Genomic DNA, 24296 nt, shown 5'->3' with positions numbered 1-24296 from the left:
AGCAGTGGTGCCTCTCTTTTTCAGGGCTGGTTTGAGGAAAGGGGAAATGTCTGGGTGGAAAATCAACATTTCTCTCTCATGGGCTTTTTTTTTTTTCCTTTCCTTTGAAAGCAAAAATATTTCTTGGTTTTTCGTGATCAGAAACATGTTGGGGGTTTTTTTGGACAACAGCCGGTCAAATACCATTTCCCCATGAAGGGAATGCAGGGGCCCTTTGCAAGGAGAGCAAAAACTTTCTTAAAAAACAAAATAAAACCCCCAGTTTAAAAAAAATCCACCCAGCTATGGACTTGAATAAGCTTCCACAGAAGAGGGGTCAGCAGGAGGGCCGGATCCCGGTGTTCCCGTGCCAGGCAGTGTTGCTGGAGTGGTGGTGGTGGTGAGGAGGGCAATGTCCACGGCAGGCAGCCCAAAGCCCAGACCTGGGGATTTCGCCCAAAACACTGCCCAGCGCTGGATGCCGGCCGGGGAAGGAGGATTAATGCGCTTTTAGAGCAGTGGTGAGTTAACCGAGAAATCAATCCTTGGCAGTGGCTGGCCCCAGGTCCCCCAGCGCATGAGCGCTGCCACACCTGAGCCACGGGATCCTTTCCCAGCTCCTCTCCAGGACTTGGGAAGCTCCGGGTCTTGGCGGCTGGCGCAGGGCGCTGGGTCCCGGCCAAGCTGGCACAGAGCGCCCGGCCGCGGGGGATGCCTGCCCAGGGCCGACATGACGGACTGCGAGCTCAGCCGCCTGCCCGGGTGCGAGCCAAGCCCCGGGATGCCCGGGGGTACCCTGTGCATCCCCTCCCTCAGCTGGCACATCCCAGGGGTCTGCATACCCCATCTCGAGGGAGAGAACTCAGAGTGTCTGGCTGCCAGGGTAGGGAGGGAGGCTGAGCTCAGGCTTTTGCCTGCACCAATTTTTTGCATCCCAAAAAAAGTATCTTAGTACCGAAAATCCACGAGGATTTGGCACGGGGTGCACCTGACCTGCCACGAAGCTTTGCCCCGCTCAGACTTAGCCCCACCAGCAGCCCTCAGCCATGCCGTGTGGACGTCACCAGTGATGCCACATGATTCTGGCAGGGCTTGGCACCCACTGATGCCCTGGCTGCTCCCATCGCCTTCGCCACCCTGCCTCGACCTGCCCGGCACACCCCAAGGTACTGTGGGAGAAATCCTCTCCTCATGGGTCCCTAAGGAGCACATCCCCACCACCCCAGGGCCCTGCCTGCAATGCCCAGCTTGGGTGCAAGGACTGCTGGGGACAGCAGCCCCCCCCAGCCCCCTCCCATGGGCAGCCAGCCCCCTGGGAGATGCTCTGTGCTGGCACTGCCATCTCTGCGCCGAGGAGCCACAACATGGCTGGGGGTGGCAGGCAGTATGCCAGCTTCACAGGGGGGGATTTTACCTCCCCAAAAACTCTCCTTCTTCCCCTCCAGTGAGGGACTCTGGGGATGCTCCCCACCACCGTCCCCATCCCCATCCTGCCACCAAGGGCTTGGCTTGTGGCTAGAACAGGTGCAGGCACAATGGCAGTGATGGGAGGAAAACGGACACCCCTTGGGCATGTCCAGAGGCCAGGCACAGAGATGGCTAGCACAGGCACCATTGGGCAAGGAAGGTGGGTGAGCAGACAGGGCAAGCTGTCCCTCGGGCCATTCCCAGAGAGCTCTGCCTGGCAGGGACCTGCCTCCACCACCTCCAAAGACAGGACACACTGACCCTCCCTTTCCCCATGAGTACCAAATCCCTACTCAGGCCCTTGTGCACAGCCTGGGGTCAGAACAGATCCCTTGGTGCCACCGTGGCAGCTCTGCCCCAGGCCCTTGAGCTCCCATTCCAGGGCTGCCCAGGGCTCCTTGGGGAGCCGCCTTTCTCTCTCTTTGCTGTGCCCTGATAAGGGCTAGCTGGGCCAGCCCTTGCCATGGTTCCTCTGCCCAGCGAGCCTTGCCACGCCAGCACTGCCTTGGCCACACCGTCCACGCCACAGCCACCTCTGCAAGGGGAACACCTCCGGGTCCAAACAGGATCAGGGTATGGCTCCTAGCATCCATGCTCAGCCCTGCCAGGCTCAGGGGAATAGAAAAGGGAGCTATTCCCAATTGCTCCAAGAGCTCCGGGCAGGGCTCTGGGCTCTGGCAGCTGGGCTTTGTTCAGCAGTCTGCAAAGGCGTGCGCACACCCGCAGCGCTGGGCACGCGCTGGGATCGCTCCCTGCCCCGGAACAGAGGGAACTGTGGGCATGAGGGACCTGAACCACAGTCAGGGAGGGAACCGTGGGCAGGGCAAAGCTGCCCAGGGAAGGGAGAAAACGGCAGGTACCTGGAAAAAGGGCGGCTGATTTACTGCACGAGGCCCCAGACAAATTCAAGGTGATGAGGGGGAGAGTGGCACAGCGTGAGCGCCAGCCAGCAGCCCCTCATGCAGATGGCTTTATCCCGTCCCTCCCCCTATGCCCATTCTGGCCCTCCGACCCAGCATCAGAAACCTCCCTGAAAAGACGATCTGTTTTTCCCGGGTGAGGATTCAAGATGGGATCGGGCAGGAGCAGCGGGGCAGGGCTCGCCAGGGCAGGCGGGCACGGCGGGCGCCGCGGGGAAAGCGAGGATCTCCCGAAGGTTGCATTTAAAGAACAGCCTCATTGTTTTTCCCAAACAATACTCAGCAGATGGGAGAATTGAAAGTGTGTTGCAACCTTCCCTCTCTTCCCCCGCCATGCCCGGCTTGCTGCTCCCATCCTTTGGCAGCCGATCTGAGCTCCCGGCTGGAAACCAGTTCTCCGGAGCTACTGGTGGAGGGGGTGAGCACCGGTGCTGAAAAGCCCCGGCGCTTTTGGGAAGGGGGCTTGCCAAAGGATGCCCCACGGGATATGCCCAGCAGGCAGCTCCCCGCTCCAGCCACATGCCTGCAGCAGTGGTGGCAGCCTAGGGATGTGTGGAGCCCAGCCGTGGCCGAGGAGAGGTGGGATCCCCTCGGATGCCTGGAGATGCGGCTGTGATGGTGCCACGTGGCTTCAATGCTTCTGGCAGCCCAGCTCCACCCCCCAGGCCCGGAGTTGTGCCCGTTCGCTGGTACCAAGGTTTGTGCCAGGCCAGCTTAGCCAGGCACTCCCTGACACCCCTCGGATCCCGAGCCACTGATTGTGGCACACACGGGGGTCCGTGCCTGGCCACTGGCTCTTGGTCAGGCAGTGTGGGTGCATCACCTCTGCCATCCCAGAATTAGCTCTGCATCCCTGGCATGGAGCCTGGCAGAGGGAAGAGGGTCTCTGACCAGACCCTGCTGTGATGCCCGGCTTCCGACACTGTGGTAGCTTTGGAGGATGGCGTCCCTCTCACTCCATTCCCATCCTGCAGAAACCAGGGTGGGGAGCTGGGGGCACTGCCAGGTACCAGGCACAAGCCAGAGGTGTAGGAGCATCACCAGTCATCAAATCTGCAATATTCCCCCACAAGAAGTATCCCAAATATCCTCTACTGAGGATCCAGGAGCCAAGGATAACTGTTACCACTTTGGAAATCCCTTCGGCTTCCCGGGAGCAGCTCCCAGGGGACACATGTGCAGGTCCCTGGCAGGTGCTCAGCTCCAGGGTTATTTTGGAGCCTGGGCAGCTGGACACCCCCCGGCCCCCGCCCCGCTTCCCCGTGGGCAGGGTGAGGCCTCGTGCGTGGCGGTGGTTCCGGTGCTGCTTCCCTGCTAATCTCGGCAGCTCCCTCTTGGCTTCCCGGCCTGGCCCCGAGGGGGGACAGAGGTGAGCTGCGGAAGCGGGAGGAAGTCCCCAAGCAGGGACACAGAGCTGGGAGGGCACAGAGCCACCCTCTAGCCTGACGGGAGATACGGCCGAGGCCGTGGCCAGGAGCGTGTCCTGCGCTATCAGCCCTTTGCCAGGGCTATTCTGGTGCTGCTGGGCTCCCCTGCTCGGGCTCGTTCCGGCCGGGAAGGGCGCCTGCCCGCCTGCGGGGTCCCGCGGTGCCAGGGCCGTGCCGGGCTCCAGGGGCTGGCGGTGCTGCTGGTGGGGAGATGCGCAAAGGCCAAGGCAGGGCGGCTCCCGCGCACGTTCCAATGTATCCACATCACCATCCGCAGCTCCCGAGCCCGGGCGAGCCTGCCCGCCGCGCGGGTGGGATGGGAACGGGAACGGCTGGGCTGGAGATGGGGACGAGGGCTGGTCCCACCCGAGCCGGGCTCGATCGGAGATGAGCCTGTGTCGGGCTGAGGGGGAGGGCACCAGAGCCTTTCCCGTGCCCGGGCAGTGGGGCAGAGGATCCATGGAGGAAAAACCAGCTCCCCTCTGTCGGCCAGGAGCAGAGCTGGGAATAGCGCGGGTTTGTGAGGAGAAAGGCTCCTGCCAGCCCCGGCCAGGCCAGCGACCGCACGGCACGGCTTCCCACACCACACGAGCACTGTGAGCTGGCAACGACAGGCGCTGCCAACCCAGCACCAGCTGGAGACTCAGAGGTTTGGGAGGTGGTGGGACCCCTGGGAGGGATGGAGTCAGGGTGGGAAAGGCGGGATGGCAGGGAAAGGCGAAAATAGAAAGGAAAAAATGGAAAAAAAAAAAAAAAAGAAAAGAAAAGAGATAAAAGCAAGCAAGGAAGCAAGCAAGAAAGAAAAAGAGCAAGGGAAAATTTAAAAAGAAAAAGTAGAAGGTAAAAAAAAAAAAGTAAAAATATAAAATAGAAAGAGAAAAATAAAGAAAAAAAACTAAAAAGAAAAAAAGAAGACAAGAAAAAGGAAGAAAGAGAAGTAAATAAGCCAGATTGAGGTGTGACCCTTGCCAAGTCAACCACACAACAGGGAGCACCACCTCAGGGTCATCTGAGCAGCCCTGGCACTGCCCACCCTGGCCGTGTCCGCACCAGCCTCACGCTGCGCCCGGGGCCGGACCCCGCGCTGCCCCCGCACCTCAGCGGGCCACGAGGGGACCCCACGGACCCCCACGGACCCCCGTGGACAGCGCAGCCCGAGCCCCGAGGCAGAGGCAGCCCCGCAGCCCCGTGCCGAGGGAGGGGGGCTGGCAGGGGCAGGGGGTCCTGCAGCAGGCCCCCCTCCTCTCCCCCCCCACCCCAGAGCAGAGACCGGGGGGCGCAGCACGAGGCCGGGCCGGGAGCGGGCAGCGGCGGCCAGCAGGGAACAGGTTACGAGGCAGAGAAAGCTGCCTGCTCAATAATTAAATAAATATCAGCGATCAATAAGCACAATGCAAAGGCAGAGCCGCAGTGGTCGTGCTGTGGGCAGGGGGGGGTTCCTGGGTGTCCCCCCCGCGGCCATCCCCGCTCTTGGGGGATTGCAGGGACGCCCCGCTCGCCTGCACCGCGGGCCCAGCACAGCCGCCCTGCCGCGTGCCGCCGGACCACGGCGTGGCCTGGGGTGACATCAGTGTCCCCACGCACGGCTGGGGGCTGCCCCTCGTCACCCCGACACCCTGACGGGGGCTGGCATCGCCCCTCGCCTGGCACACCGCGGGGGTGCCCCCACATCCTGCCGTGCACGGCCCCCCGCCCTCTCGCCCACTGGCGCAGTGTGGCACGGCCGGGCGCGCATTGTCCCAAAGTCGGAGGGTTCTGACAAAATGCCCGTGCCCCCCCCACCCCTTGCACCCCACCATGTGCAGCCAGACTGGGGGGAGGGAAGGAAAAAGTTTCACGCTACGCAAGAGGCGGCACGGCCGAGCCCGAGCCTGCAGCGCCGACCCCCCCGGGCTCCCCGAGCCTACCGGGGACCCCCCGCACCCCACGGAACCCCCCCTCACCCCCAGAGCCGGCGGCTTCCCCGCACCACCCACCTCTGGGCGCAGCGACCAAAAAATAAAACCCAAACCACAACGCAATCTTCCAACCCCCCCCACGCCCCAAGTGAAAGTGAAGGCTGAAAAACCCAAAAAGCACCAGAAACACCATAAAAAAAACCCTGCAAAAGGCGAGGGAGGGGGACAGGAGGGGAACGCGGCTCCTCTGAGCAGCCCTGCACGGCCCCAAGCCGCCTTTCTCTGTTATGATTATTTTTAGGGAGGGAGGTGTTGCATTTTCTTGGTTTTTTTTTTTTTTTTTTTTTTTTTTTTTTTTTTTTCTTTTTTTTTTTTTTTTTTTTTTTTTTGTATTGCAAGTGCTAAAGTCTGTTGCGGCGAAAGGAGCAAATTACGGGGAGGGGGACGCGGGGGGGGGGTCCCGGTTACCTGGGTCAGGCAGAGAGGAGACGAATACATCCCGAGCCGTGCTGGGAAAGTGCCTAATTGCAGGGCTGAGACTCGAGGCGTAAAAGTTACTGAGTCATTTCGGAGGCTGGAGCAGTCCGGGCGTTTTTTCTCTCTCTCTCCTCCGGAGCGGCTCTGCGGGGCCCGGGGGGGGGCAGCCGGGCACGGGGGGGCGGCCCCGCGGGAGGGGGGGCCGAGGAGGAAATAAAAAGATTCCAACTTCCACCCCCCCGCCAAAAAAATTAAAAAAAAAAAAAAAACACCAAAACAAACCAACCTTTAAAAAATTTAAAATAAAAAGTAAAATCCCCCCACACTTGGAAAAAAAAAACCCGCTTTTTTGTTGTTGTTGTTTGTTTGGGGTTTTGGGGGGGCGGTTTAAAGAGGCAGGAGATTCATCCTCGCCCCGGGGAGGGGGTCGGGGGTCCGCACCCAGCCTGCAGGCACGGGCGGCGGGGAAGTTAGAAGGGAAGCGGCTCCATCCGAGACCCAGGCAGCGGAGAGAGAGAGGAAAGAAAGAATGAGAAAATGAAAAAAAAAAAAAAAAAAGACAAAAAAAAAAAAAAAAAAGAGCGAGGAATGAAGTGACGTTATGAAAAAAGCCCATCCCAAAATATTACATCCCATTTAAAGATGTAGGAACCCCCTTTGGCTCGCAGGGCCAAGGCGCTGCGGGGCAGGGGGGGCGGGGGAGGGACGGGGCCCCCGCGGACGGCGAATCCCCCCCTCGGTCCGGCGCGGCCAGCGCGAAGCGCGCCCGGCTTTGCTTGTTTTGGGGGTTTTATTTTTTTTTTTTTTTAATTTTTTTTTAACTAAACGGAGCCAATCCGGCGATGGGAGAGAAAAAACCCTGCAGATTCATGTGCAACTTCTGAGCAGCGGCCCCGGCGCGGGGGGGATGGTAGTAGTGTTACTCCCCGCACCCAGCCAAGGTGCGGGGGGCCCGCCCCGCGCTGCCCCCGCCGCATCCCGCTCATCCCGCGGAGACGCTTATTCCCCCCCCCGCGTTATTTAACCACCGGCAGCATCACGGAGTCACAGGGGAAGAAAGCGCCAGGGGCAGCCCCGCGCCCCCCACCACCCCCCCGCAGAAAGAGAGCGGGAGGTGAAAAAAGCGCCTGGCAAACTCCAAACCGCAAGTTCTCGCTCCGCAACCCCCCGGCCCCGGCCGATCGCGGGTGCTAATGACGCTAATTAGAGAGCACGCGGGGAGCGCCACGGGCGGAACACAAAGGGGATCCCCGGGCACCTCCCGGCCCGGGGGGACCGCGCCCCACTCCCTTCCCGCACCGGGAGTCGCCCGTCCCTTCAGGAACCTGATCCGCAGCGCGGCCGCTCCCGGCGCGGGGCCGCGGCTCCAGCGCTGCTTCTTTCCCCCCGCAAAGATAAGAAAACCGCTTTTTTTGGCCTTTTTTTTCCTCTGCGGGGACGAGCCCACGCAGCGCCTCTTCGCGCACAACTAATTTACACTCTCAACTTCGGCCGACCCCCGCGGCCCATCCCCGTCTGGGATTGGGGTTCGCCCCGCACCCTCCTCCCGCAGGGGCATCCCTGTCCCCGCGGGATGCGGCGGCTCCGCGCAAACTTGGCCGGGCGGGCCCGGTCCCCGCATCCTCCCGGGGCGGCTCGGGCCGCGCTGCCGCGCTGCCCCTGTGGCCTGGCAGGAGGAGAAGCGGGCGAAGCCCTGCACAGCGGGGCCGGGGGGAATGTTTTTACTCTCAAATCGAGCACGGTGATTCCCTTCTCCCGCCCCAGTACGGGCAGGGCGGCCCCGCGCAGCGCGGACTTGAGCGCGACCCTCCCGGGCGTCACTTCCAAGTTCAAGTCGGTGCGGCTGGCGGCCTCTCCGCCCCTTTTTTAGCGGCCATTTTCAGCTCCCTCCAGTCCTCCGCTGGCTGCGGAGGCTCCCCCGCTTCGCGCCGCGACCTCCCCGCCGGGCGGCTCCCGCCGCCGCCTCCGCCCCCCGGTACCGCGGGGCGGGTGGGCAGGGGGAGGAGAGACGGCGGCAGCTTCCCCCCGCCCGCCCCCGCCGCCCCGCTCCCCCCCCCCGCCCCGACACCGTATTAAACTCGCCCCGCCGCCCCCTCCCCGGCAGCAACTTTTGCTCGTGGGGGCACCCGCAAACACACGCACACGGGGGGGTGAAGGGAGAGGGGGGAAGTAGAAGGGAAAACGAAAGTGTCATGGGACCTACCATCGCCAAGTGCAATTAACGGGCTCCAAGTTGCTGCGAAGCGCAAAGCAAAGAGGATGGATGGGCTGGTTTGGGATTTTGGTCTAAAACGTGTGTTTTCCACCGCGCCGAAGGAGGAGGAAAAAACCGCTGCCCCGCGAAAGAATTAAAAAATTAAACCCCCAATAATAATAATAATAATAACAATGATGGTAATTATAGTAAAAGTCCTCCGAGGCCAGCGGCACAGCACAGTGTCCCCCGCGGGCGGTCACCCTCGCTCCGGCTCCGTCGCGCTGCCGGGGGCCATGCTCCGGGCGGGGGGCCGGGCTGCGGGGCGGGGGGCGCGGGGCGGCGGTGACGGGCGGCGGGAGCGCGGAGCCCGCGCCCGGCCCGGCCTTGTGCGCTGCGGGGGTGGCGGGGCTGGGGAATGGCGAGGGGGGGTGCGATGGGTATTTTTGGAAGGCAAGCAAAAAAAAAAAATTTTTTTTCCTAAAAATTAAAAAAAAAAAAAAGAAAAAAAGAAATTAAAAATAAAGCCCGGGAGCGGGGCGGGCGGGCGGCGCCTACGGCAGAGCAGCGCGGGCATCCCCCCCGCGCCCCCCCGGCGCAGCCCCACTCCGGCCGGGCACGGCTCCTCCTCGCAGCCCGCAGCGCCCCGGCCCCATCGCCGCCGCCCCCGCCTCCTCCTCCTCCTCCTCTGCCTCCTCCCCTCGCCCGGGGCACCGGCGGCGTTGCGGCGGGGACACTCCCGGTGCGGGGGCGGGGAGGGAGGAGGAGGAGGAGGGAGAGAAGGAGGCGGAGGAGGAGGAAGGCTCCGGCCCCGCTCGCCCGGCAGCGCGACGGCGGCCCCCGGATGGTGCGGGTAGGTGGCGGGGGCTGCGGCACGGCCCCCCCGGGGCCGGCTGGCTGCGGGGCCGCCCCTCCGGCCCTGCCCGGCGCGGGGGAGGAGGAGGGGGGGGCGCGGCCCCGGTGCGGAGCTACCGCAGCGCGGGGAGGAGCCGCGGGCAGCGCTGGGCCCACCGCCCGCCCCCGCCCCGGGCATCCCTCGGGCACCCCCGGCCCCGCTCAGCCCTGGCCGCCAGCTCCCAGCCCGGGCATTCCCCGGCCACGGTCCCGGCTCAGCGCCGCGGCGACTCGCCCTCACCCTCACCCCGGCACACGGACACCCCCCGTTCCACGGACACAGCTCAGCACCCCCGGTGTGGACACCCCCGGTCACTCCAGTTCCCGGGTGCGGACACCCCGTTAGTCCCCCCCCCCGCCACCCCCACCCCCGGATGCGGACACCTGCCCTGCTCGTCTTCCCTGCCACCCCCTGTCCCTGGGGGCAGCCACCCCCCGGCTGTGTCCCCTCCAGCCCTCTCGAGCATCCTCCGTCCCCTCCAGGGCTCCCCACCCATGGCTGTTCCCCCACGCTCCCGTGTTCTGTTCCCTTCACCCCTTCCCCAGGAACACCCCCGGGCTCCCTCCGTCCCTCAAGGCCACAGACTGCTTTGCACCGGGGCTGGGCGGGTCGGGGGCTTTGTCCCCTCCCCAGTCCCACTCAAAAGTTGGCAGCGACCCGGGCACTGGGCTTGGTGCGGCTGTGGGGAAGGGCTTGTAGGGGGGAGTGAGCGCGATTCCCTCATTTCTATCGACCCCTTTTGTGTCTGGACCTGGATTTTTAACCCTTGTTATCTAGTAATCCTTTAATCTCTTAATCCTTTCAAATAACCATATTTTTCTATAGGAAGGCAACAAAAATTAGATATTTTTCCAGTTTGCTGAGGGCCGAATCGTGCATCGTGTGCCTGGATTTTTCGGCACGCTCCGTAGTCCTGAACAAACAGGAACATAATCAACGTCTGCCTTGAGCTCAAATGGTTTCAGTGTGATAAATAATATGCTAAATAATTTATTGTCTATTTTAAAAATAAAATTAAAGCAAACTACTCAGTCATTTCACTAGTTTTTATTCCATAATATTTGCCCTTTCTTATATATATGTATTTTTTTTAGGGGGGTACTCTGAGCCTGATCATTTTTACAATCTCAGCTCAAATTTAGCAGAGATTTTGGATACACGGGAGGTTTATTTTATCCATCTCCCATATCCCCTTTGCCTGCTAAACCCACCACATGCATACCAAGATACTGGACAATAATTTGTACATTCACAGGGTATTATATTATATAAATATATATAATATATATGCATATATTTACTGAGTTATTTGTCAAACACAAGTACGGCTATTGGCCTTATGGAAATGAGATCTAATTTTATTCCAGCTGTCTATTAAAAAAAAAGAAAAAATTCTTTAAATTTAAAACCTCTCAAACTTTTTTCACGTTTTTTTGGGGTTGTTTTTTTAATCACCATCTGCTCCCCCCCAAAAAAGCCACTTCCCTGTTTTAAAGCTTAAAAAAAAAAAAAAAAAAGGCTGAAATGAGCAGTTCCCTCGCCTCGTCCCAGCTCCAGAAGCCTCGAGGAATGTAAACTCGGCGGTAACTCCACTCGCCGAGCACAGTTTGCATTTTCTGCCCGGCTCTGAGCGCGATACGGCGCAAAAATAAACCCTGGGAAGAATTTGCCAATTTTTAACCGCCTCCAAGGCCGCCGTGGTGCCCACTGGCAGCTCCCTCTCCCTGCCAGGGTTTTATTTTTCTCCAGTGATTCCTCCCCTCCCCTGGCCTGGCGTGTTTGGGGGGACGTGGATATTTGGGCTTGGGCCGTGGGAGATTGCGGGGCCGTGCCAGGCTGGCAGTGCCAGGGTGAGCGAGGAGGGAGAGAAAGAGAGGGCTGGGATTTTATTTTCCCTTCTGTGAGGCCCTGGGGTGCAGGGTGATGGTGAAGGGGTTATTTATTTCTTCATGATAAGTTATTATTTATAATAAATAATTATATTTATTTATTATAAATAAACAACTGCCGTGGTTATTTATTTTTGTAATGCTGTTAAAAGTATTTCCTGGGTGATTCAAAGCTGGGGCTGAAGAGCTGCTGGCCTTGGTTTTGAGACATACCCGTGGGGTTCCAGTGGCCCAGGGGCACACCTTGTGTCACCGCAAATTCATCCTGCAGTCTGTCCCCCCAAAATGATCCCATTTCTCCTCTGGCAGTGGGGACTCATCCTGCAGGAACCATAACAGCCCTGGCCGAGGGTGGAAATAATTTCAGTGCCGTGAGTGGCACCTGTCCCCTGGCACTGGCAGGGCCTGAGGCAGAGCAAAGGGCACCCCAAATGCTGACCCCTGATCCAGGGGGTGCTGCAGGATTTGGGGTGCCGTGGGCTGTGCTGCCCATGGGGCTTGGGAGCTGCCAGATCCTGCGGAGACCGTCCCCACTCCCTCTGCTCCCTGCAGCCCCTCAACCTGAACCCCAGTTCCTGGTGTAACCCCCAGGCAGAAAAACACTAAAAATACAAAAATCCAATTGTTTGTGTGTTTCCAGGCTGCCTGTAAACAGTGTTTTGAAGATGGGGATGGAATCCAAACCCAATTTAATTTTCCCGTGCAGGCCATCCTTGCTGCCTCGAATAAAACAAAAAGAGTGGGATAGATTTGGGGACCAGTTCTGTTTCTCCAAGTGGTTTTTCGTGAGGATTAAAGCCTGGAGGTGGAAGCTGAGTTACCCTGATTCCAGGGAGTGGCTGGATCAGGCCCTTTGTTCATTCCATGGGTTTTTATCCCAGCCTTTTTTTGAGCTCACGACCCCCTGTCTATAAACCAGTGCTTGGAACAAGTGGAAATTTGTGGGGCCCCCCCTCAAAGCTGGATTTTATTTCTAAAGGGCATTTCATGGTTGATTTGTGCTGCTAAGACACCTTGATGCCAACTTTTGGGCTCAGCCAAAGGGGGTGCAGATACCCATGGAGCAGCACAGGGTTGGATGCCCCCCCATTGCCACGGGAAACATCCCCCAGCCTCATTAACCCTTTGTTGGGGCTAATTTTTAACATTTTTACAGGGTTTTTTGCAAGGTCCCATTCTGCTGGGCGTAACAGCACGGCCGAGCCACGTCCCTCTCTGGAAAGAGGGAGAGAAAGGGAAATAATCTATGTTGGGATAGTTTTTTTTTGATGCCTTTCTTTGGTTTTAAAATAACTTTTAAGGAGAATATTCTGGTTTTGACCAGAATTTATTTACTTTATTCCTGCATATGGCTCTTGGCCTGGATCCCAAACAGGCAGAGGTCTGGCCTGGCTCGATTCAAAGCCAAAACGTGCAATGAAAAGAGATTTTTTTTTTTTCCCTTTTCTCTTTCTTTCTAAAGCAGGTTTTTAACTAGTGAAATTGTTGCTGACAAGGGGGGGGGTTTCAGTTTAAAAATTGCTAGCAGATTTCAGGGAATTATTCTTCAGGAATTTCAAGGGGTTTTAGGATTTTTGCTGCGGCTTTCTATTGTTTTTTTTTTTTTTTTTTTTTTTTTTTTTTCTGCAAGTTAGATGTAAAAAAAAAATTAATATGAATCCCCAATTTTTCCCCCCACTCTGTATTTCTTCCATTGGCTCAAACATCACCTTTTCTCCCGGGATTTGTTGGAACCAGCCCTCAAAGAGCTCGTGTAGCCCTTTCCCTGCTCTCACACAGTGTGGCACAGTGCACCGTAACCTCACCAGAGCAAAGCTTCCCCAAAATGACCCTAAAAATTGGTTTTACATCAAAAAGGGGCTTTTGGGGGGTTTGCCAAATAGCTTCAAACACCACCAGGGGCCCATGGTGCTGCTGCCCTCCATGTGCTGGGGGCTTTGGCCAGGAATTTTGCAGCTGCATGTGGATGGAGGCACCAGGAATTCTTGCAAACACAAAAATTTCACTCATTAAAAAAAGTTCCCAACAACAATTAAACCCCAAATGCAAAATGCAACCAGGAAATGTTTCCTCACTTTTTTTTTTTTTTTTTTTTTTTTTTTTTTTTTTTTTTTTTTTTTTTTTTTTGTCCACAAAAAAACCCATAAATCAAATCTGGCCACTCTCCCAGGGCTGGTTTGTTGTGTTGGTGTTGGGGAATTTGGGGAAATTTTTGTAGTGGGAGGAATGGGGAGGAATATGGCCCTGACTCTGTCTGGAGGAGTGAATCCCAGTTTGGTTTTTGTCTCCTCCTGCAGACATATCCGGCAGAGGGGGGTCCTGCCACTGTCCCCATGTCACGGTCACACTGCCATGGCAGCCCCTCAGCCCCTGCAGCTCAGTTTAGGGAGCAGGAGCACCCCAGTGCCATGACCCCGGTGACATCCTCGGCACAGGGATGTGGCTCTGCGCCACCACACCGAGCCCAGCTGCGCCCCAGTGCCAGGGGGGCTCCCCAAAATGTTTGTGTGCCTAGGGGAGCGGCACCCAGGGGTGAGGGAAGGACAAAAATCCCCCCAAATATGGCTTTGCTGGAGGGGGGGGCAGAGGAGCAGGGAAGCTTCGGGAAGCTGAAAGTGAAAGTGGTGGGCAGTGGGTGCGGCGAGCACAGCGAGTGTTTTGGGGACCCAGCTGGCACCCTGTCCCCTGGGGGATTCAGTCCCAAGGAGCTGGGCCTGGCAAGGACAAAAGCAGCTGCTGGTGGTGTTTTGGAGCCCCAACAGAAGTGGGAAGGAATCCTGGGGGAATTTTAATCAGTTGCCAAAGCAAACAGAAGCGCGGGGAGGTAACGAGGTACCAGCTCCCGCGCCGGATCCAGCACCTCCGGCTCAGCCCCCGCCCAGCCCCTTCCCACGGTGTGTGCCCGGCGCTCCAGGGCAATGCCAGGGCAAGCACCCGGCAGCAGCCATGGCAAACCACCCTGGCCCATTGCAGCAGTTCCACAGCGGGGCCAGGTGTGGGCTCACACTCCCAGCGCAGCCCTGGAGCCCAGAGCTGGCCTCGGACCCTCCAGCAGCCCTTAGATGAGGCCTTTGCTGTGGTAGGAAATGGTTTCTCTGAGGATTTTGTTTGCCAGAGGAGAAAACTGGGTTGGAATTTGCAAGAAGAAAGTTTGAGGGGAATGGCAAAGAGTTATTAAATTAGTTTTCCAGAAGGAGCTTCCAATTGTGCCGGCACACAGCGACGTGTCCCGGAGCGACACAAACGGGGGCAATACCCAAAAGTGCTATTATGTGAAGGGTCCCTTTCCCAGGAAAAGTTTGGCAACTCACAGACTCTGTTGCCAGCCTCTGTCTGCAGCTAAACCAACTACTGCAGACAAATTGGCATGGACATTCGCCTCACTGAGCTCTCGGCCTCACAAAGGGCTCGCCTTCCCTCCTCGCCTTCCAGACGCACTTTCGCTCCTCACTTTCCCTCCTTGCCTTCCGTCTTGCTTTCCCTCCTTGCTTTCCCTCATTTTCCCTTGCTTTCCCTCCTTGCTTTCCCTCATTTTCCCTCCCTTTCCCCATTCCCTGACACGATTTTATGAGAGAGGAAAATTACTTGGATGCTGAGTGTACTGTAAGTAATAGGGCTTTGAAAATAGGCTCCTAATTAAAAGTGATACCACTGCTCGTTTGTTTTTAAGCACATATTAAACTTTTTTCCCTTTCCTGCTGCATTCAAATGTTGGGGTTGCTGGCTTGGGTCTTTTTTTGTGAAAACTGGCTTTCCATGCTGTGATTCTGGTTTGATTTGATTCCCCCCTTCTGCCCCCCCCAGGGTCTGCTTCGAATTAACGAAAGCCAAATCCAAGGAGCTGGAAAGGGATATTATAGAATTTTCCATGTCCTTATTATTTTTTTTATTAGCGGGACCAGGCAGCTCGGCAGAGCAGGGAGTTTGTGACTGGGGGGGCTGCGTGAGGCACTGGTGGGGGGACAGCAGCCCCCACCTGCAGCTCAAGGACCTCAGCCTTGGGGGGCACGTGGCCCAAATGTTTATTAGCACAGGGCATTGAGCTGCACCAGGAGATGGGATGTTCTGTCTGAACATGGGGTTTGCAGGGTCACCCCCCCTGCAGCACCCCAGGCTGGTGGCAGGGGACCCCCAGAGCTGGCGTGGCACCCACACCGTGGTGTCCTGGCATGCACCAGCCTGGGCACACAGAGCAGGCACCGAGAGATGCTGTAACCTGCCAGGGGCTCCCTGGGGGATGTGCTGGCACTCAGGGATGTGGGTGCTGCTGGCTGTGACAGTGCCCCAAGGCCGGGCATTGCCCGCAGGCAAGCGCCCAGTGGGCAGTGGGTGCTGTGAGACCCCTGTGGGGTCAATACCAGGGCCAGGCAGTCTCTGCAGGGTAGGAGGCCTTGGGATGAGGGTACAGGGGCTGCTTCACGGTCCTGGTCCAGCCTTGGCTCACAAACCCCAAAGTACTGCTGGGCCAGGGGCAGGGGGCATTAACGACCTGCGTGGGGACAAACACCTCACCCTGCCCACCCCGCCCCATGCCAGGGAGAGGAAGCTCGATGTGTTTGGATTTGTTCCCCGCCTGTTTCAGACTTGGGGCGCTCAGAGCAGGGCCTGGAGAGTTAACACCAGCCACGCCAGCTCTTGGCCGCCGGCACATGCTCTGCCCGGCCCTGAACCGCCGCCAGCTCCCGCTCCGGCAACAACAGCCCCCATTGTGTGCCAGGCGCCCTGCGCCAGCACCCAGCTGCCGCCCGGGCCCAGGGTGCAGCGCAGGGCCACAAGTGGACTTTGTATCCCTGCTTTGGGCTGCTGGGTGGTGCTTTGCTGCTTGCTTTTTTTTTTTTTTTCTTCTTTTTTTTTTTTTAATAGGAAGCGAGGAAAACAGGGCTTTCAGCTCCCGGCGTTTCGCCCAGCCGCTCTGCAGCGAGCCAGGAGGAAAATATTTTTTTAAAGACAATTACTTGGCTCTTTTTTCATTTTATTTTGTTTTCTTCTTTTTTGTTTTTTGTCTTTATTTTTCCTTTTTTTGGCCTTTTATTTTGCTTTTTTGCCTTTCATTTTCCTTTTTATGCCTTTTTTTTAAGTGTCCCCTGCTTTTTTTTTTCAGCTTTTCCCCCTTTTATTACCCCAGCTTTTTTTGCCTTTTTTTTTTTTTTTTTTTTTCTTTTTTTTTTTCCCCTTATTTACTGCTTTTTTTTCTGGTTTCTTGGGTCTCTCCCTACGGTGGCCCCGGGTGCATCGCCTCCGAGGGGCTGTGTTTACCCAAGTGGCACCATGTTTGTCACCGGGGCCGGCTTGCTCGGGTGTCTAAATATGTGGTGGAGGCACGTGACAGCGGGAGCAAACATCCTCTGCTGGCTGCCAGCGTCGGGGCTGTTCCTTCTCCCGTAGGATTGGGGCTGAAGCCTCCCAGCTGCTGCACCCAAACGCTGCCTCGGGGCTCAGCCCAACCCTTCAGCTCTTTTGGGGTGAAGAAAGGGATCTGTGCTTCCCACCCCAGGCTTCCTCGCGGGGCCCAAGGCAGGATCTGTCCCTGCTGTCCCATTCCCATGGGTGAAGAAGAAGTACCATGTCCCTCTGTGTTCCAAGTGGGGAAACTGAGGCACAGCTCCTTACTTGCAGGGGCAAATCAGACTCGTGGGGAGGATTTTCCTGCTGGATCCCGAATCTTTTAAAATCAATATTTTGGGGCCTTTTGGGTGAAGGCTGTTGCCATAGCAGAGATAAGGGTTCTCGCACACCACTCCTGCTCCCATGGCACTTTGGACATGGGTGAGCTCTGTGCAAGGAGCATCCCTGGCTGAGCAGGGGGTGGTGGGGAAAGTGCCCAGCCCAGGTGGCTGTGCAGGAGGGCACTTGGCAGCACGGAGGCAGCAGGACCCACGCTGGCACTCCCCACCTGCCCAGCCATCCTGGCCTTGCTCCCAGAGCAGGGAGGAGGGGGAAGGTAGTGCCACGGGCCAGAAAGCTGAGCCAAATCTCAGCCCAGTAATAATGTTGAACATTGATTTCTGTATTCCCCTTCCTCCGGCCTGGCAGGACTGTGGGATGTGTGGAGCCAACAGCTCCTGCAGCCGGAGCCTCCATCGTGGGGCATCCTGCATCCGTGTGTGCCCTGCATCCCAGCCAGCTCTGAGGCCCAGACCTGCTGGGGGAGCTTCAAGGCAGAAAGAGGCTCCAAACAAAGGGTATTTTGGAGGAATGGAGGCACCATTTCTGAATCCAGGGGGGTTCTGGCTGCGAGCAGGCCTTTCTGGGTGCTGTGCTGTGCCCAGCATGTGCCAGCCGGGTCCCAAATCCCAGCCCTGCCCTGGGCACTGGATACCCCTGACACCACAAACACCCCCAACACCCCCCAGACACCCCCATGCTACACCTGTGTCTGACACTGAGGTGGAAGCAGGGCTGCGGGTAGTGCAGTGCAATCCCTGGGCTCCAAAATGTCTCAGAAATGCCGGTTTCAGGTCACATTCCCAAATCCTTGCAGCCCCAGCCACCTGCAAAGAGCATGAGTCTCTCCAGGCTGGTGCATCCCAGACCTGCCAAGGTTCTGGTGCAGGTGTCACCCTGCTCCTGGCCCATCCTTCCACCAGCCCTGGAGGGGCCATGGCAGCACTGGCACCCCAGAGCAGCTCCTCAGCACCATAAACCCAGCTCCAGCCTTGGAACTGGGAAGTCTGTCTCGAAACCAGTCCGACTAGAATAACTGGGAAGGCAACTGTGGTTTCTTTTCAGGAAAAAAGAGATCTCGAAAAAGAACTGAAACGGTTTTCATTTGGACAAAAATATTCCTAGACATTTTTCCACATTTTGCCAGCAAGAAAGAGCATTTGCTTTTCATTTTTCAATGGAAACCCAGAGAAATGTAATTGAAAATGATGTTTTCCCTGAGAAAGAAGAAAAAGGCAATTACTGTTAAAAATCCATTTTGGTAAAAACAAACCAACTTGGTGAAAGAAAACCCTCCCCAAAGCAGGCCTGGCCTGTGCTGACACAGTTCCCCCTGAGCTCTCATCCTGCCGGGTGCCGCACGCTGGCTGCTGGTCACTCTGACTCCCTGGTGTCCGGAATGGCCGGGAGCTGGCAGTGGCCAGGAGCCAGCACTGGCCTGACAGGGGGAGTGGGACACAGCAGGACACCCCCACCACGTCCCACCACGTCCCCACAGCCCGCCTGCATTTTGGAGCAGGGTGTGAAGCAAACATGAGACGACCTCAAACACTCAGTCCCATGGTGCTTTTTGGAATAGTGATAATTAAATTCAGACTTTTTTCCTTTCAAAATGCCCTGGAAAAATCCAATCACTTTGCAAATCAAAATAAGCATTTCCAATTAATCCTCTAACTTGAACCACATGGCTTTTAGGGAACGCGGTTGCACTCTGCTGAGACGCTATTTTTAAACCAGTGACGGCTCCGGCGATGTTCCGAGTGTGCTGCAGACAGGCACGGCACGGCCCAAGCCGCCAGGGGCTGCCCAGGGAGCTCGGGGACTTTCGTTCTCCTCGCTGTCCCCACGGTGTGCAGGCGATCCCCCCTGGCCAGCGCAAGGGCAGGTGACAACTCTGGCTGCGGGGACACAGCTGGAGGCTTCCTGAGCTCAGCTTTGCTCCTCCAACGATGGTGGCCACTGTGGCAGAGGGGATGGACAGCCACAACCTCCTGCTCCCTCCAGCCGAGGGCTCTCAGCAGCAGAACTTCCACATTCCTCCCCTGGCTGGGGGCTGAGGCTGCACAAAGCCATCACAGGCTGCCTGGGCACCAGGGCAGTGCCAGGGACAAGGGTGGTTGGGGGGGTGAGGACAGCGCCCATGTCACAGATGGACCATAAGGACACTAAAGTGTCTCCCCAGACTCTCTCCTGGATTTCTGCAGAGACTCTGGCAGTGGGGAAAAGACCCTCTTGCAAGGCCACTATGCCTGGCACCACTCCCAGTTGTGCCACTAGGAGGAAATGGTGGCATACTGAGTCACCTTCCCCTCTGACACCTCTTATGTCCCTGGAGACAGGAGCCTTGAGCCCGTGGCAGACAAAGGCACACAGGTGAGGGATGGGGTCAGCTCCTGCCTCCTGGTCCCTGTCCCTGCCCCACTCCAGCAGTGCCCCTCCCTGGCGGTGCCAAGGCAGTGCTGAGCAGTGCCAGCTGCCACCCGCTGGGCCTGGGGGGTTATTTTTAGCCCTGGCTGGGGATTTGGGTGCTAAGCAGCCGGCACCTCACAAGCTGATTTGAGAACTAAGCTGAAAAGCTGGGGACGTGGCCAAGGCAGGCATGGATCCGGCCCTGGCCCCCACCTGCCCCCGGCTGGGGAAAGGGGAGCCGAGCCCTCTGGGAGGGCGTGGTGGGCGAGCCTGAAGAGCTGTGGGCTGGTACCCCCATCCTGCTGCTATGCCTGTCACCTCCCAGTGCCCAGGGGTGCCAGGGCAGTGACATGGGGGGAATGGGGCTGTTGGAACCCCTCCAGGCTTTGGGGGCTGGCGCTGGGAAATGCCGCCGTGGGCTGAGCAAGGCTGGAGCAGGCCCCAGCCAAAGTCAACTCAGCCACCGACATTCCCAGGCTCCGTGTGCTGACGGACGCCCCAGTGCCCGCGGCAAGGGCAAACGGGGTGCTATCCACCCCCCCAAATCCTCCTCTTCCTCACACGTGTGCTCCTGCACGTGTTTTTCCTCTGGGACTGTTTTGGGAGCAGCCAGGAGCCTGCAGCATCCCTTTTCCTCAGAGGCTCAGGCTGTGGCGGGGCCAAGGCTGGGTTTGGCACTGCTTTGGGCACGGAGCCAACACCTGGAGCTGGAGCCATGGAGATGCTTGGGGCCTGGTTCATCCCACTGTGGAGATATTGTGCAGCACCCACATCATCTGTGCAGGGAAAAATTAGGGTGTTGAGCTGCTCTGGGAGTTGTGGCAAAGGAGGGATGGCAGGGCGAGACACTGGAGTGCTGAGAGTGCCTTTGGCCTCAGCCCAAATCTTCTCTTTTTGTTCCCTAATCAGCTCCTTGTCACCTTCATCACCTCCTGCCCATTCCTTGTTCCCCATGCTGGTGTCATTCCCCTGGGGCTGTTCCCCTGGGGACACCAGCACGGTGACATGCTGTGGGTGGCTCATCACAGCAGGTGAATGGCAGCAGGGCTGACCTCGGCCTGTCCCCACCCCCGCTCCCCGTCGCCCCTCACCAGCTCCAGGGTGGTGCCCGCTGCTCGCAGAGCCCGCAGCCTCCCTGCCATGCCAGCTGGCTGCCAGCCCCACCTGGCACCGGGGCCTGCCCGCTCCTGCCCGCACATGCCAGCGGCAGCGCCGGGCCCAGCCCCGGTGCTCAGCACCTGTGCCAAGGAGCACAGCCTGATCCTGCCGGCACCGCGTCCGGCCCCGCACGTCACACTTGGCTCTCGCACCACGATGGGCTCGCTCCCCGCAGCAGGCTTGTGGCACCCGGCACCCGCAGTGCCTGGCATGGGCAGCATGGATCCAGCCGGCTCCGCTCCCTCTCCCGAGGGAGCCGCAGCATCTCCGGCTGCGCCCGGGCTGGTGGGTGTTTGGCAGACGGGCGTGGAGGCGGCTCTCGGCACTGTACCTGTGCCAAGCAGGCAGCTCCAAAATGCTGCTGGTGCCAGCGGGGCATGACTGGACCCCAGCGGTGGGCCGGGGGAGCTGATGGGGGTGAAAATGGGGACCAGCCCCAGCCCTCCCCTGGTCCTGACAGGCAGAGTTAGGGGGGTTCTGCGGGAGGAAGGAGGCGGCGTGTGGCGTCCGGCCCTGCCGTGTGGGCTTCCCAAGCTGCTCGCCGCTCATTTCAGAGCTTATTAAGAGCTGGGCTTTGTCAATAAGGCACCATATAAAGCACATTGTTGTCTCTTAGCAACCTTAACTAGTTTAAGAAGAATTTTGTTTGGTTTTTTAATTTTTTTTTAATATAGAAGAAATTCACCAGGAACGGCTGCGCCAGCCGGGTTCATCCGGGAGCACCCGCTCTTCCCGCACGAGTCAGCGGCACAGCACAATGGCTTGGCCACAGCTCTAGTCCCAGCTCCCGGCGAGCAGGGCCTGCTCCCAGTTACAGAATGGGAGTGCAGGGAGCACTGGGAGGCTGCTGGGGAAGGACACAGATCCAGAGATGGCGATGCTGGTGATGGGGACATCACCAGGCTCTGCCAGACCCCCTCTGGGCAGTCTGCAGGAAGGGGGGAGGGTGTGGAGTGACCCTGTACCCGGTTTGAGGACAGGAGGGCATCCGGACCATGCCCCATTATTCCCTGTGTCCCCAGCCCTGGCCCTGCACAGGAGCTGATGGGATGCCATGGCCAAGGGCACCAGGCAAGTTGTGGCAGAACCTCAGGTCCTCCACTCCTGCCAGACTGGGACCAGAATGGGTGGAGACAGGGCTCCCACCACATCCCTGCCTGCTTTGGACTGGGATAACTGGGCCCCAGCCTCTCACTCTGTGTGGTGCTGGAGCTGGTTAATGGCAAACGGCGCCTGGGAGCATTAACCCAGGCTGGGGGGTGGGAAGGGGGGGGGGTACAAACAGGCACTGAGGGTGAATCTGCAACCGCAGGAAGTCAGTTATTAATTTGAGGGAGATGTTTCGCTCCTTGATTTACTGTCATCAGGCCTTTATGTAACGGCAGGGCAAGGGTGGGCAATGCTGTGGGGAGGGAGTGGACGAGGTGGAGTGCAGTCCAGCACCCCCCAGTGCCCCTTTCTGCTGCTTCCTGAGCCCCCTCATGTGAAAGGAGAAGAGGATCAGGGTGGAAGCCCACCAGCTCAGTGTGCCACTGTGTGCCAGGAGAACATGGGAGACCCTGAGAGAATCCTGTGCCTTCCCCATGGGACTTCCTCCTCCCTACCCCCCCCAGTTCTCAGGCTGGGCCCCGGCAGGCTGTTGACATGGCTGGGGCCTCGTGTCCTCATGTCACCTCCTGGGTCGGGGGACAGGAGCTGGCAGAGCAGCTGCTGCCTGCGTGGTGCTAGCGTGCAAACACGGGGGTGTTTGTGCACGGATGCACTTGCACATGCGGATGGAGGAGCACGTGTGACCACGTGGGCACGTGCACATGTCTGTGCGTGTGCAGATGTGTGTGCACACGGAGGTTTAGCACGCGTATTCAGGTGTGTGTGTGTGCGCACACATGTGCACCGCTGTCCTCTCAGCATGCACCACCATGCACATGCTGAGGAAAGGAACACGCGTGCACACGTGGTGGGGACAGGGGACACGTGGGATGTGGGACCCCCAGCAGCCCTGTGGCAGCACTGAGTGCCAGGGGACATGGCAGCCCTGTGGCAGAGGCCATGAGACGTGTCAGAACCGCAGGGCTCTGTGGTGGGGGGACACGTGGGGTTCCAGGGGACACAGCAGCCCTCGGTGCCGGCTGGCGGGTGGCCCGGGCGGGAGAGAGCTGGGGGATGCAACACTCCCCTGCCTTCAATTGGCTGAGCGATAAATAAATAAAAGGGAATTAAATAAATAGAGGCGAGTCGGTTTATATAATCGCTGGTACAGTTTGTCCTGAACCTCTGCACGGATTAGAGAGCTGGCACCGGCCGTGGGTCATTAGCAGCTGGGCTGAGCCCCCCCAGCGCGCCTGCCCCGGCCCCGGCCCCGCCCGCGGCCCCCAGCCTTGCCCCCTATTTACCTATCAGGGTACTTTTTAACGAGAAACCTTGGGAAGGGCCGTGCATGTGTGTGCATGTGTGAGCTCTGCAAACGTGCACAGAAGGGCACAGGGCTGTGTGCAGGCACCTGCCTGTGCCCAGGTGTGCCCAAGCAGGCTGGTGCTGTGTGTGTGTGTGTGTGTGTGTGTGTGTCCATTCTGTGGGGGGGGTGTGCACAGGAGTGTGTGCATGCACATGTGTTTTGAAGTTTGTGTGCATGGGGGCCAGTACACACATGTGCCTCAGCACGTGGTGTGCATGTGCAGACGTGTGTGTGTGTGTGTGGGCACCTCACACCTCTGTGTACAAGCACGTGTGGTTTTTTCCCCTCTGCTCAGGAAAGCACCTTTCTCCCACAGCTCCAGTTTCTTCCTGGGTGCTGGGGTGTTCCTGCAAAACCTTTTGGTTTCTTTCCTGCCTTTTGGAGCAGCACCTGGGAGGTGGTGCCCACTTTGTTGGGCTGTGTGGGGAACCCCCTCAAAAAGTGTGGCACCCAGGGCAGGAGGCATCAGTGTGCCCCAGGACACACTGGGTGCCAGCTGGCCAGGGTGCCCATTTCCCCCCGCCCCTCCCCAAACACCCCCACACGCCCCCCGGGCCCACCGTCACCCACACACCTCGACTTCCCTCCTCAGCTGCCCCAAATTCTCCACGTGGCCACGGCCGGGGATGGCCAGCGGGAACCCCTGATGTCCCCGGGCTCATCCCGAACTGTCCCCACAGTGCCCCGCGGGGCGCCCCGAGTCCCGCGCTGCCGCTCGGTGCCGGGGTTGGGTGTGCCCGTGCCCGTGTCTGCGCTGCTGCCGGTGCCGGTGTCCGTTCCACTGTCCGTACTCGTTCCCTTGCCAGTGCCCGTTCCGTGCCTGTGCCCGTGTCCGTGCCCGTGCTGGTGCCGGTGCCCGTTCCCGTGCCCATTCCCATGTCCGTGTCCGTGCCGGTGCAGATGCCAGTGGCCGTTTCCATACCCGTGCCCGCTCCCCGTGCCCATTGCTCATGGCCCGTGCCCCATGCCGTGCGCGCTCTTCTGCTGCCATCTAGTGCCCCCGCACGGCGAGTCCCAGCAGGGCGCTCATCGCCCGTGGCCCCCCCGCCTGGACAGTACCTCGGTTCAGTTGGCCCTGGAGAAGCCACCTGTACCTTTGGGGACACCTTGGTGCCCTCTCTAGAGGGTGCCGGAGGGCTGTGCCCCATGGCTTTGGAGCCTGAGGTGGTGGCGGGCCCTTGGCTCTGGGAGACGGAGAGCAGCATTCCCCCTGGAAACCGGGAAAAAGCCAGCAGGAGCTCGGTGCCCGGGAAGGGCTCAGTGGCACGGGTTGCTGCAATGGCACTTAGATGTCCCGCCACACCCTTCCCCGCAGCCACCCCCATCTCACCGGTCACAGACTGTGCTGGAGGAGTGCAGGATCCTGGTTTTACCCACCACTAACCATCCTGGTGCTCTTTATCCCTGAAGGAACCGTGCCATGGAAGGGCCACGGGTGGCACCAAACCCAGGCAGCACTATCCA

General features: G+C 58.7%; 1 protein-coding gene and 1 long non-coding RNA gene across 5 annotated transcripts in view; one reads left to right on the top strand and one right to left on the bottom strand.

Moving 5' to 3' along the window:
- The window catches only part of NFIC (nuclear factor I C), a 39028-nt gene extending 30383 nt beyond the window's left edge, over window positions 1–8645 (bottom strand). For 3 of the 4 annotated variants that reach the window (XM_050986167.1, XM_050986169.1, XM_050986170.1), the window contains exon 1: window positions 6160–6363. In XM_050986167.1, coding sequence (XP_050842124.1) covers window positions 6160–6189 — 30 coding nt within the window. In that variant the 5' untranslated portion in view covers window positions 6190–6363. Of the gene's footprint in view, window positions 1–6159; window positions 6364–8371 lie in introns of those variants that run through there. The other variant, XM_050986168.1, reaches the window with a different exon arrangement.
- Window positions 8646–8750: 105 nt separating this feature from the next.
- LOC127060941 (uncharacterized) lies at window positions 8751–10284 on the top strand. Its single transcript, XR_007780305.1, has 2 exons — window positions 8751–9215; window positions 10083–10284. It is a non-coding gene; the product is annotated as an uncharacterized LOC127060941 (long non-coding RNA).
- Window positions 10285–24296: the final 14012 nt, after the last annotated feature.

The sequence above is a fragment of the Serinus canaria genome, chromosome 28, assembly GCF_022539315.1.
Source record: "Serinus canaria isolate serCan28SL12 chromosome 28, serCan2020, whole genome shotgun sequence".
In the NCBI taxonomy this organism is placed as follows: Eukaryota; Metazoa; Chordata; class Aves; order Passeriformes; family Fringillidae; genus Serinus; species Serinus canaria.
The sequence above is the reverse complement of the archived record's forward strand: the minus strand, read 5'-3'. Positions and strand labels throughout refer to the sequence as shown.